This window comes from Epinephelus fuscoguttatus, linkage group LG9, assembly GCF_011397635.1.
Source record: "Epinephelus fuscoguttatus linkage group LG9, E.fuscoguttatus.final_Chr_v1".
NCBI classification, from domain to species: domain Eukaryota; kingdom Metazoa; phylum Chordata; class Actinopteri; order Perciformes; family Serranidae; genus Epinephelus; species Epinephelus fuscoguttatus.
Window position 1 is genome coordinate 20,187,592 of NC_064760.1, and position 13,873 is coordinate 20,201,464.

A 13,873-nucleotide genomic window follows, 5' to 3' on the forward strand; every position below is an offset into this window, starting at 1 on the left:
TTCACTGTAGAGTTAATTTATTTAACTGACAAAAAGAAAAAAAAAGATGCATTCTTTATCAATTCACCCTCTTGCGCTAGTGTTTGGTTCGTTAGCTGATCAGTTGATTTGTTGGCAGCATCACTGAGACTCTGTGGCACAATGGCAGAGCTCAAAACACACTCTAAGCTGGTCATCAGCTTAGCTGGTAAAAAAAAGACGGATGGGAGGAAAGAATGGAGGAAACAAGTAAAGAAAAGGGAAGGAAAGGAAATGAAGAAAACAAATGGTTAACACAAACAGAAGCAGGAAGAAAGGATGGAATGAAAGAAATAAACAAACAGGCTTCTGAAATAATAAAAGAGGGCAGGGATAAATAAATAAAAAAGGCTGAGACTCACTGAGCATTTTGCAGATGCCCATCACTGTCTGGAAGACGGGGCTGGAGAAGCAGGCTCGGAGCCTCAGGGTGACGCCGTTGGGCAGGCCCAGCTTTAGGGGCTTATGTTGAGGCATGAAGTGCAGCCGGGCGTCGGCATGGATGCCAAATTTCTCCAGAGTCCAGGCTGTTCGCAGCAGCCACCGTTGCTTCTGCTCCCACCACAGTGCATAGTCCGACCAATCACGCTGTATTTCTGCAGAGGACAGACACAAACAGATGTTACTGCAAACTGAAACACAATTAACAGTTATTAACATCAGTTTTCAAGGTTTGATGTCGGAAGTTTTCTTCTTAGTAATAGTCATTTTCTGTCAAAGTTCACCTTTCACCTTGAAAACTCGAAAGTGGCTTCTGAACTGGATATGAATATATAATCATTTATAGTCTTTCCCATCCAAAATGTATGTTTTAACTTGGCTAATCAGACTCTGTGGTGCCGCAGTAGAGCATCTGACTCCAGATCTAAAGGTTGCATGTTCAAATCATGTCAAGGTCAGCGTTACCTCTAGTAGTGATTTTCTTGTGTTCACTGTCCCACCAGAGGTTTGGCGGAGGATTGATGGTGCTAACTTTTGCTTAAACCGGAAGCAGGGCAAACATGAAACTAGCTGTTGATGGTCAGTAAATAACAGTATTGCCTTTTTTTCTGACGATCGACTGCAAGAAGTGGGAAGCAGACATGTAAAAATGCCAACTGATTTGCATGATTTAGGACTCATTCCTGGGGCACTCTATAGAGAAACAATCAAACTTTTGCTCCATTGATTTTCCGGGAACTGCCCATTGGTTCGACAGCCCACTGGTCCGACATCCCATTGTTCCGACCATATTAAACTCACTGTTCCGAAGTCCGTTCCGAAATCATCATGATGCCCTGTGGTTAAGGTCTGGTTAGGTTTAGGCACAAAAACCACTTGGTTAGGGTCAGGAAAAGATCATGGTGTGGGTTAAAATGAAAAAGAAAGTGACAAACACATAAGCCGTGAGCCTGCTCCGCTTCAAGCCAGTCGTGGTGCACCATACGCCCGCTGCAAGCCGTTCAGCACCGCGGACAGTCGGACTAATGGGATGTCGAACCAATGACATGGATCCGATTTTCCAGTCTAGTCAGAGAAACTGAGGGGAAATGACACAAAGTTGAAGGTATTTTAAAAGACCTAAAAGATCTGGGGTGTTGAGGCCAACCCCAAACCCTGCTCTGCCACTATTCAACCCTTCAATACAGAATCTGTGTGGATGTGGAGTTGTTGGAAAGCACCTCCAGGATATATTATTTACTTTAGTCAGTTTAACACCACCAGTATTTGGTGTGTTAGATGATAAAGAGCAGCTTAAAAAAGGGTTAGGGTTAGGGTTAGGGTTAGGGGGGCGCAACGGTAACACGTCTGACTCCAGATTAGAAGGCTGCGTGTTCAAATCACATCAGGGTCAGTATTTCGGTTTCCCCTTCACCTTTAATAGAGAATGATCAGAGTGGATATTGCCGTATATCAGACTCTGGATAGGGTGGTTACTCTCATCAGAGTCTGGAGGTTTTCTCACCACGAGAACAGGAAAATGGCCTCTGAATAATGGAACAATGAAATGATTGGACTAGAAGTTAAACATACAGAAATAATGACTGTTTAAAACAACAGAGTGTTTTTACCTGAGGGACATGAAAGTAGCTTCCAAACTAAGACGGTTTTCAGACTCACTGGCACGACCTTAACACATTTGATTTCAAATCAGAAAGCAATATGTACAAGCCGCGTCAGGGTCACTGACACTGAAATGATCGTATATTTAACTCTAACCCAAATACATGAGGAAATACATGAAGGGTTATATGTTGAATTGTTGGCAAAGAAAAATCAGACTCTGTGGCGCAACGGTAGCGCGTCTGACTCCAGATCAGAAGGTTGCGTCTTCAAATCACGTCAGGGTCACTGTTTCTGTTTCTCTAGTTCGGTTTCATAGTGGATGGTTAAAGAGGATAGGGTTGCATCTTAGGACCCTGTCCTGTTGCACTCTATATAGCAACAACAAAGAACCTTTGCAACATTGATTGTCAGGTCAGAGAAACTGAGGGGAAATGATACAAAGTGGAAGGTGTTTTAATAACCTAAAAGATGTGGGGCATTGAGGCCACCCCCACATCTGCTCTGCCACTGTTTTCCACTTATTACACACAGAATCTATGTGGATGTGGAGTTGTTGGAAATCACCTCCAGGATATATTATTTACTTTAGTCACTTTAACACCACCAATGTTTGGTGTGTTAGCTGATAAACAGCAGCTTAAAGCCGACTCTTTGGTGCAACAGTAACACGTCTGACTCCAGATCAGAAGGCTGCCTGTTCAAATCATATCAGGGTCAATGTTTCTGTTTCACTACCTCAGTTTCATAGTTGATGGTTAGAAAGGATAGGGCTGTGACTTAGGCACATTCCTGGGGCACGATATAGAGAAATAACAGAACATCTGCTCCATTGATTGTCTAGTCAGAGAAACTGAGGGGAAATGACACAAAGTTGAAGGTGTTTAAATAACCTAAAAGATCTGGGGCATTGAGGCCGCCACTGTCCAACACTTATTAAATACAGAATCTATGTGGATGTTGAGTTGTTGGAAAGCACTTCCAGAATATTTGCTTTATTCAGTTTATCTCTGTCAGTGTTTTGGTGTGTTAGCTGGTAAAGGGCAGCTTAAAACAGACTCTGTGGCGCAACGGTAGCGCGTCTGACTCCAGATCAGAAGGTTGCGTGTTCAAATCACGTCAGGGTCAATGTTTCTGTTTCACTACCTCAGTTTCATAATGGTTGGTTAGAAAGGATACAGTTGTGACTTGGGCCTGTTCCTGGGGCATGATATAGTGACATAACAGATAATTTGCTCCATTGATTGTCTAGTCAGAGAAACTGAGGGTAAGTGACACGAAGTTGAAGGTAGTTTAATAACCTACAAGTTCTGGGGCATTGAGGCCACCCCACCACTGCTTTGCCACTGTTCTCCTCTTAATAAATACAGAATCTGTGTGGATGTTGAGTTGTTGGAAAGCACCTCCAGAATTATTTTTTTAAGTTTATCTCCATCAGCGTTTGGTGTCTTAGCTGATAAAGGGCAGTTTACAACAGACTCTGTGGCGCAACGGTAGCGCGTCTGACTCCAGATCAGAAGGTTGCGTGTTCAAATCACGTCAGGGTCAATGTTTCTGTTTCTCCACCTCTGTTTCAGAGTAGATGGTTAGAAAGGGTTGTGACTTAAGGCACATTCCTGGAGCACTCTGTAGAGAAACAATAGCATTGCTCCACTGCATTTCAAGTCCAATCAGAGAAACTGAGGGTAAGTGACACAAAGTCTAAGGTTTTTTAATAACCTAAAACATTTGGGGCATCAAGGCCACCCCCACCCCCTGCTCATCACTGTTCTACACTTGTTAAATACAGAATCTGTGTGGATGTGGAGTTGTTGGAAAGCACCTCTAGAAAACATTATTTGCTTTAGTCAATGTAACATCACCAGTGTTTGGTGTGTTAACTGATAAAGAGCAGCTTAAAATAGACTCTGTGGTGCAACGGGAGTGTGTCTGACTCCAAATCAGAAGGCTGTGTGTTCAAATCATGTCAGGGTCACTATTTCTGTCTCTCCTTCTCCTTTAATGGACAATGATCAGAGTGAATATTGCTGTATATCAGACTCTGGATAGGGTGGTTACTCTCATCAGAGTCTGGAGGTTTTCTCACCACGAGAACAGGAAAATGGCCTCTGAATAATGGAACAATGAAATGATTGGACTAGCAGTTAAACATGCAGAAATAATGACTGTTTAAAACAACAGAGTGTTTTTACCTGAGGGACATGAAAGTAGCTTCCGAACGGTTGAGATGGTTTTCAGACTCACTGGCACGACCTTAACACATTTGATTTCAAATCAGAAAGCAATATGTACAAGCCGCGTCAGGGTCACTGACACTGAAATGATCGTATATTTAACTCTAACCCAACTGTTATATTTGCTTTAGTCAATTTAACACCACCAGTGTTTGGTGTGCTGATAAAGACCACCTTACAACAGACTCTGTGGCGCAACGGTAGCGCGTCTGACTCCAGATCAGAAGGTTGCGTGTTCAAATCACGTCAGGGTCACTGTTTCTGTTTCTCTAGTTCGGTTTCACAGTGGATGGTTAGAGAGGATGGGGTTGTGACATGGACTTCTTCCTGGAACACTCTGTAGAGAAACATTGCAGAACCTCTGCTCCATCGAGCAGTTTGAAACAAACTCTGTTGCTGCGTGTTCTAATCATGTCAGGGCCAATCTTTCTGTTTCTTCTCCATTTAATGGACGATGATCAGAGATGACAGGGTTATACATCAAACTCTGGAGATTTTCTGGAACTGGAAAGTGGCCTCTGAATTACCATACAATTAAATAATTTGACCAGCAGTTACAGTGGCAGTTAGAAAAAAACAGGCCTACTAGCAATTTGAAATAAAAGATATGTAAGTAAGCATTTTTAAATATATCTGTGAAAAGTATTGTCACATGTGTTATTGTGAAACTGTTACCTCTACACTATATGTGAATTCTTGCGTGTCCATGCAAATTATGTGACTGTTTTTAGTCTGTGTGCTGTGACTGATAGAGAGACTGCAATAGACAGACAGAGAGTGACCCACGTGTCTTTTCCACCAGCTTCAGGATGACCCCTCCGACGTGGAGGTCAGAGGCCACGCTGATGGTGACAGGTGGCGCGTCAGACCCCAGGTCCTCCACTGTGACTGACAGATCCCAGGCCGCCATACTGGGGGAAAGAGGTCTGACAGAGTGAAGTAGACAGACAGGAGAAGAAAGCCAGGGAGTCAAACACAGGAGAGAGTCAAAGAAATGATAGATTTAGTAACACTGTCGAATGAATAACAACTTGTAATGAAAAGCTGCTCAACAAATGCTCTTTAAATGATCTGTTTATGTGACGAATGTCTTTTTTTTGTTTTTGTTTGGTGCAAATAGCCGGTGTGACAGCTCAGACAAAGCAGCCAAGGACAAGGAAAAGACAAACAAGACTTGCAATTAATCAGTAAAGTTCTGTCATTTGTCTTTGCACCACATTTATTAAAACTCCACCACCATTTATTCAGGTCTGACATGAAAAATGCACAGATGTATCATGATAACTGAATAATTCAATGTGTTAGCGATTATTATTTTAGGGAGCCATATATGTCACAAGTGAGAAATTAGGCACTTTGAATCATGAATAAATTGTTAAAATGCCTGAAGAAAACAATTTTAAACTCTCTAAAACAGCACATTAATGTTAACTTTAAAAATGACTAACAGGCCTCCATAATTTGATGGAGCAGTATAGTATAAAACTGCAGTGAAAATTGGAGATAAGTAAGTTATGAATAAACATTCAAAAAGTGTGACAGAACTCGACAGATTTGATATTAAAAGTCCTGCTCCACATTCAGGACACCAGATGAGACAAAGAGAGGATAGATGACCTGTCAGTCAAACTTTAGCCAATCAATTGTGAGGAAAAATACTTTAACTAATGGGTCAGTATCACATGATACTGAGCAACACCGACACTCACACACACACTGGATGGATGAGTCGATTCTGGCAACATGTCCAGTTTGATGAGCACTTCCTGTTTCTGACATGAACTATCACCAGGGAGACACACTTCCGCTTTCTGACCCGCCCGCCCAAGGTGAGATGTTCATCCAATGTCAATACAGAGACACACACTGCCTGTGTATGAAACTGTAACCCCATCTTAAATATATTAATTTAAGCATTTAAGTGTGTGTCTTTGCCTCATTTATCTGTATTTTAAAAACACTTATATCGCATACAACGGTATAACACTGACTACACATGCCTGCACCCCTAATTTCCTCTTTTGGAGGCCTTAACTTTCTATATCTGCACATTCCTGAATGTAAATTCTGATCTGAGACAAATTCACTTCCTACATTATATCCTGTCAATCGATGTGACCTAATAATGACCCCACATGTGCATATTTAGAAGCTTCACACGTACACTTGCTGCCTTGACGCTCTCGCTACCCTCATGCTTTCTCCCTTTCTCTCACGCACTCATCACACACACACACACTTTGAAAGACAATACCGTCAGTCTCCTCTGTCCAGGGTTTGAAAAGAAAGAAACTGGGGGCACTCCTGTGCCTCTGTCAGATCTCTGAAGAAGAAGTTCCCAGTTTTTTTGTGTGAAAATGTGCAGCAATTTCTCCTCTCTTGGGCTGGGCAGGTTGTGGTCTGTGTAGCTGTGTCTGCGCTACTTGTGTCTTTTGTCAAGAGAGGCTTGTTCCTTTTTTTGTCAGTTTCCGCCAGGCGGAAATGTGAAAAGGGTTCAGGGTTTGACTGACAGGCTGAGTGTGCGATGCATGCAAGACGTTGTGTGTGTGTGTGCACATACAGTTAATGTGGGAGGCTGGGTATGGGCAGACAACACACATTATCCATCTCCTCTCTTTGTTTCCTCTTTTCCCTTTCCTTGAGAATTGTAGTCACACATATAATAAACTTATTAGTAATCATATTTTTTGTGTTGCAAGATCAGTAATGCGTTGTGTAAGGGTGTGGGTCATGGATCCTTAATTTTAGTAGCAGCTGTTGTTGACATGTCAGATGCAGAGTAAAGAATAAATAGACAAATGTTTAGCTATGAAAGCTGATAACTTGGCATTTTCCTGCTCAAAAATACAGCAGGTTTAATGCTCTATACGAATAGTTACAGTGAGATGGTTAAATTAAAACAAACAAACAAACAAAACCATAATACCGCCCGTCTTTGGGATAAACAAAGAAAATAATTCTACCTCTAAATAATCATTTAATCTTACTTAAAACACAAACAAGACCATTTTCTGACATTCAGTTGTAGGTTACAATCCACTAGGGGGCAACAAACTGTATCTTCAGGGCAATAGAGTTCCCCAAGGATGACTTTTATCTTTGCACTGGTTCCCTTGTCAAAGAGCCTTTGGGATTTTTCCATTGGAGTTTGGATTTTTCCGAAAATAAGCTCTGTGGCAAACAAATGTTTGATACTTGCACGTTTTGATCAGCAAGATAATCTCCACAAATGAACAACACTTTCATGATCATTGAAACCTAAATAAAATCGACAGGAGTAAAAAGCTAATGTTAGGCTATGAAAGAACTACACTGTGGTCACATGACATGACATGACATGACTGTAAAGCCGTGTTCAGCTTGGCTTGGCATGATGATGATGATGCTCTCTAGCCTCATTTTTTGCCACTTGTTAACAACCACCTTTTTTTTAAGACATGGAAGCTTCAAGGTGGTAGAACAAAATGTGAAAGTCTCTTAAGCTTGTGTTATCCACAGATCTTATTTCAGCCATCCAACCAAAAACCCATTCAAAAAAACCTTGAGTTTGATATGAGGGAGGTGGGACTTGTAAAATGCTGACTCATTTGTAGGTTTTAGTACTAATTTAGTACTTATTCCTGCAAACATGTTCTCCCCGTGTCTGTGTGGATTTTCTTTGAGTTCTCTGGCTTCTTCCCGCAATCCAAAAACATGCACCATAGGTTAACTGATGATTCTAAAGTGCCTGTAGGTGTGAATATGAGCATGAATGGTTGTCTGTTTCTAGCACACCTGCCTGTACCAGGATAAGTGGTTACGGAAAATGAATGAATGAATGAATTAAGGACTCATTCCTGAGGCACTCTGCTGGGATGTCTGCTACTTGCTCCTCAAAGAACACAAATCATTGGTCTGCGACATTTCTGTAACATGAGCTTACATAGCTCACCTACACACAAGTGGGATTTTGAATCAATGCATGAAAATGAATATTTTATCTATATTTATGTAAACTTATGCCTGATGGGCAATGTATTGAAGAGAGGTTTTGTGGGGTGGGCTGCACTAGCTATCGGACGTGCATGTACTATAACGGAGTGTCATGGAGAAACTGACACCATATTTTGCAGAAAGAATCAAAACTCAGACCTTTTAAAAGTTTGATACATTTACATGTAGTCTATCAACTCAAAAGAACTGAAAATGTGAAACGAATCGGTCTGGCCATCACTAATAATTTTGCTGTCAGGTGGGCGTTTTTTATTAAGGGTTTTCTGATTTGACCAGAGAGTCTGTTTTAAGCATAGGTAATAAGACATATATAAAAACAAACATGACACTATCCTTTAACAAAATTAAATTATGTGATATGTATATGTCACATCAATTACAATGTATCTGATCTGTCAATGACAGTGGTGTTGTTCAGCCTGGGCATTCGAGGGTTCAGCCATGATTGTTTTCTGAATACCCCCTTATCTAATCACATGCCATTCCATTAATGCTTTAAAGCCCTTGAAAGTAATTTGATACAGTTGATAAAAAAGGCAAGTTATGGTTCCTCTGTGTCATTCTAGCAGCACATTTTGTCTGATCAAAAGAAAGAGTGCACTGGTAATCACTTTAATATTGCAGCTGGTGAAGGCGGCGCTCATCTTAAATGCTTTATATAATGCTGGGTAGGTTAATCTACAATTATGCACATCATTTGTTTGTTGATCAGATTTTGTAATAATAATCTCAGTCTTAAAATAACTAAGGCAGACAAATAAATAGAGTAAATATTATAATATCCCCTCTGTGATGTAGAGAAGCATAAAGTAGTATAAAATGGAAATATTCAAGTAGAAGTGGGAGGAAAAAATGAACTTTAGGCACTCAAGCAGGAACAAACGCACTTGAATTTAAAGCCTTGGCTGCTTACATTAAATCAATGACAATGAGAGGCCATTTTAAAGACGACACGCCTCCACAAGTGTTAAGAAAAAACATCCTGCACACAAATGAGAAATTACTAAATGGACATTAAATTTACATCCATCACATAAAAAACAAAGACAAAAAACACAATCCAATACTTAAATTATTTACATTGTATCTGCCGAGCACACCATCACTTTGTTCCCCATTCATTCTCCATTGTTCATAAAAAAAGCCCCCCTGAACCCCCTCTACAGAGGTCTGGGCTCAGCCCCCAATGTCCTCAATTACTAGAAACGCCCCTGCTCAATAAAGTTCAGAGTTTAGCAACAACAACTAGGTGATGGTATTCCCCCTCAAACGTCTTGCTTACTGCAGAGGGTTGTTTTAATATACGGTGTAATTAGAAACGGATGTCTCCCAAGTCAAACTTTCAAGTGTAGCAAACTTAAAGCTGTTGTACTATTTGGTACGCCTCATCTTATAAAATCAGTATTTCCGACAGTCGTGAAGGAGGCGTACGCGTGTGGACGTTGGCCTCGGCTTTCCCATGTCATCTGATTCGGGGGTTACACCCCTTGTCAGAGTTAAAACAGGGCAGCACCTGTCATATTGTAGCGTACCCTTTTCACTAGTTATGATATTAACCGTTAAATACACCACTAGACACCGTACTAACGCTTAATGACACTTTTTTAAAGTTTGTTGTTTAGCGACAGCCAAGCGGCACCCCTTTGTAAATGGTACAGTCCACATGTGAACGTCCAAAACAAATATGGCACATGAGATGAGAACTAACTGACGTTTAGTCGTATCGAAAACGAAACCTGACCACGGTGGTGTGGCTGACATTGATCCCTGTGGAGCTGTAGTAACACGAACCGTTACCCCCTCTCTGCGTCACTCAGCCATGGCACTGCAAATATCAGCTCTATTTTCATACATCAGAGCTCCACTGTGCACGAGCTCTCTGTCCCGTGCCCGTGCTGACATCCAGGGAGCCGGTGTCAAGTTCAAACACATTTTATCTACTGGAAGCCCCCAGCTGGGAAGGGAGCCAGCAACAAGTCCTGTCCGCGGCCATATTAACGCTGCCCTCCGAGCTGAGAAGTTTTCAACGACAACCACAGCAGCCCTTTGGAAGTCCAGCCAGGGGAAGGCTTCCTCCTCAGCCCGGGGGAGGAGAGGTTGGCTGGGTAAGGTAGCCCTCGGTGCCGCCCTCGGAGTGAGCACAGTCGGGTTGCTCCAGGGTCTCCACACCGGAACCGTCACCGCCATGGCCTTCAAAGTTAACCTGAACTCCGCTGAGGGAGACTGGAAGGAGACCAAGGGTGAGACTGTTCAACCAAGGCTGAGGGGGTTTTAATTTAGTTGTACAACATTTATCCTTTGTCAATAAACGAAAGAGAAACGTGCGGCCGTCACGTGACCAAAACACCTGTCCAGCTGATAGACGCAGCCCACCTGTCAGTTGTGTCAAGACTAAAACCACCGACCGACCCTATGGTCTTTACTGATGATACCAAACATTAATCACAGCAAAGCAGTCAGTTCATACAAACATATTAGACCTGAAAGAGTAAAATTAATCATAACATTTTGTCTTCTGTAATATCCTTGTAGAGTTAGTGACCTAAAACTCACAATATACATGCACAATTGGCATTTGGCCTGCAACTAATGAGCATTTTAAGTAGGGTGACTATGGGTAAATTGGGACACTTTCTGAAAATTTACCTTCAACATAATTTCTAGTTATGACCCAATTGTCTTAGCCCATCATATCATACCATTCTAAATAGCTTGTGATCTCTACTATACTATGTGGAAGAAAAAACAAAGAAACATTAAACACAGGATGGATGACCCTTCACCAAAAACACACTGACCCACAACCAAAATTTCCAGGCACTATTGGTAAAGTGGGACAAGTCTTAGCTTTCACCCACAAAAAAATGAATGTTCTAGCTACTATAGTTTTTGTTTTAGATCAATTTAAACAGGAGTATGCAAAACGTGTGGGGTGGCAGGGCAAGAGCTTGCTGGCTAGCTAGCATAAGCATCACAATTATTATTTTCATTACAAGCTACCTTAATTTGTGCAATTTAAGTAAATTTGTTGATGTATCTAGCTAGCTAGATAGCTAAATTTATGAGGGATAAATAAAAAGGAAACTTATTTCCACCTTTATAATGACTTGAATGGTTGTCCCAGTTTGCCAATAACACACTGTCCCACTTTAACAATATTGTTGAAGTGGGACAGCAACAAAATGGCATTTTAAAAAAAGAGTAAGATTCACATGGATATGATTTTTGAAAATTATGAATCACCATTACACCCCTTAACAAAATATATCACAAACTATCCACCAGTTTCCTTATTTCTAGTGCACTAACATCTTTCACCTCAAAACGCTATGTCATTTTACTTACCATCTTGGTTCACTGCAGAGGGAGTTGAATATGGTGATCCACACCCCCAGAAGTGATGTCATCCACACAGAACCAATGTTTTTTAATCTCATACTTACCTATGATGAGCTCAATGATGATTTTTAGTAATATAAGTTTACACGTGTAAAGATAAATATGATTAAGCCTAACTGCCCCATGTTGCCCATTGTCCCACTTTAACCATATTCATCCTAGTAACCTTGCCTAAGGGTATGTCTTAAAACTATCCGTTAGTTGACCAGTGGTGAAAAACAGTAGATATTAGGCCTCATAATTAATAAATTAATTGACTTTATTTATGGATTATTAGATAAAGAAACTAAAAATCCAAGGGATAACATGTTAAAGTGAAAACACTTATTTCCAGCCTGGTTCCAGGATGTTAGAGGACAATGACAAGACAAAGAAGTACATGACATTCAACATAAAGACTAAACAAATGCAATCATGAAATTCATAACACATCATCACAATTTAAGTAACCAAAAACGAAAAAAAAAAAGGACAGCTAAAATACCAAAGGACTGCTGCAACTAGCAAATATTAAATGTCTGTAATTAATACACGAGTCAATGAATAACAATTACTATCAACTTAACACTTCAGCCCTGAAGTACCTTTTATAATAAATAATATTGTATCATATTTAATTGTATTTTGTGAGTAAGAATCTGAATATGCAGTATAACCAGTAACATCTATCCGTCAGGTTCAGTGTTTTTTTTAAAGGGGGCCTCTTGTAAATTATTTTTGGGTACAATGAATTGGAATAGTATTCAGTATTTTTCATATCTGAACATCATAAATGTTTCAGCCATTTTAGATTGGGACCTAGTTGTGAAGTCCACCCCTGATAATAACTGTTCTCTTATTTTATCATACCGGATCCACCCAATCAGAAAGAAAGATTGTGGCCCCTGGATAAATCTAGTTGATGACCCCTGTTCTGTGATATTATTTATAAGATTATGAAATGTTTCATATCATATAGTATTTTGCTGTCCTCATAAAGTAAATCTGTACTTCGACAAACTGGAGCTTGAGCGCAGAAGCTGCACAAAGACCATTAAGTAATTTCAGGGTACCATAATCTTATAGCACGCCACTTACTTTAGTTTTCTGTTAGGAATGCATAATAATATTTGTCACTGGCTAAGATGACGTCTTGTAATCGGCCAACATGCTGATAATATTGGCACGTCATCGGTATTGGCCAATATCGGCTTTAAAATCGGCTATCACAATTGCCCAACATGCTTTTTCTTATTTTGCACAATGAATGAATATTACATACACTGTAAAGAACTGTATTTCATGTCTCCATCTCCTGTTAGGCCGTTGTGAGAGTCATGAGAGTATACATGGATAATATGATGCTAATTCCATTACAGAGGAGATCTGATGATCACTGAAATTAGGTAGGAAAAGAAATGGATATATCAGTAGTGTCTCATGAGTTGTAACATATCAGCATATGGGCAAAAAATCCAATAACGTGCATCCCTAGTTTCTGAAGGAATTTTCCGTTTCATTAGGAGGGTATGCACAAACTATTTTGTCTTATTCTTCATCAAGCTCGTCTTCAGTTTGGTATGCCAATACTACCCCGCTTCTCTGTTCGTTAACATAAATACCTATGTAACAAAATATTTATTGAGCTAACGGATCATTTACCATCTGTGCCCTTTCTCCATTCTCTCTCTCAGACTTCTTGCTGTCTCTGTCTGTGAAGGACAGGCGTCAGCACTACAGGACATCTGACTTTGTGCCACTGGATCAAGTCTCAGTGTGGACTCCCACTGCAGGTCAGAACCCCAACATCAGTCAAAGTCACTGTCAGGTTCAGTCAGGGTTGGGTGGTAGTGATGGAGAGACTTTACCAGAGGGATGCAAACAAAGACATCTGGGGCCCAATCTATACAAGTCTGTGTGGATTCATCATCACTGATACTACCCACAAAACTGCACCCACAAAATGTGCACACGCATTCTTTTCGGCAGATTTAAAAAGCTGTGCGTACGCCTGATTCTTCTTTTATAAATCTCAGCCTCATTACCACACCCACAGTTCATATAAATGGATGACGCCCTTTAACATCTGTTTGCATATTGACACTTGTGCCCATCCACCACTCGTTAAACCTGTCAGTGAGAAATTCAGTACAGAAGAGCAATTTCACCAACTGCATTGCATCGCTGAGGTTCTCCAACGGTGCCAG

General features: G+C 40.7%; 2 protein-coding genes and 4 non-coding genes across 7 annotated transcripts in view; 5 read left to right on the plus strand and 1 right to left on the minus strand.

The window, feature by feature from the left end:
* The window catches only part of fermt3b (FERM domain containing kindlin 3b), a 24,657-nt gene extending 17,912 nt beyond the window's left edge, over positions 1 to 6,745 (minus strand). Inside the window, exons 1-3 of the mRNA XM_049585810.1 lie at positions 6,550 to 6,745; positions 5,082 to 5,221; positions 381 to 614 (exon numbers count right to left, since the gene is read on the minus strand). Of these exons, the coding sequence (XP_049441767.1) occupies positions 381 to 614; positions 5,082 to 5,205 (358 nt within the window). The 5' untranslated portion in view covers positions 5,206 to 5,221; positions 6,550 to 6,745. The remainder of the gene's footprint in view (positions 1 to 380; positions 615 to 5,081; positions 5,222 to 6,549) is intronic.
* Positions 2,278 to 2,349, plus strand: trnaw-cca (transfer RNA tryptophan (anticodon CCA)). Its single transcript has one exon. It is a non-coding gene; the product is annotated as a tRNA-Trp (tRNA).
* On the plus strand, positions 3,118 to 3,189 carry trnaw-cca (transfer RNA tryptophan (anticodon CCA)). The gene has a single exon. It is a non-coding gene; the product is annotated as a tRNA-Trp (tRNA).
* Positions 3,538 to 3,609, plus strand: trnaw-cca (transfer RNA tryptophan (anticodon CCA)). Its single transcript has one exon. It is a non-coding gene; the product is annotated as a tRNA-Trp (tRNA).
* Positions 4,479 to 4,550, plus strand: trnaw-cca (transfer RNA tryptophan (anticodon CCA)). The gene has a single exon. It is a non-coding gene; the product is annotated as a tRNA-Trp (tRNA).
* Positions 6,746 to 9,959: 3,214 nt separating the features above from the next.
* Positions 9,960 to 13,873, plus strand: part of macrod1 (mono-ADP ribosylhydrolase 1) — a 161,617-nt gene continuing 157,703 nt past the window's right edge. For both annotated transcript variants that reach the window (XM_049585298.1, XM_049585297.1), the window contains exons 1-2: positions 9,960 to 10,528; positions 13,361 to 13,459. In XM_049585298.1, coding sequence (XP_049441255.1) covers positions 10,108 to 10,528; positions 13,361 to 13,459 — 520 coding nt within the window. In that variant the 5' untranslated portion in view covers positions 9,960 to 10,107. The remainder of the gene's footprint in view (positions 10,529 to 13,360; positions 13,460 to 13,873) is intronic.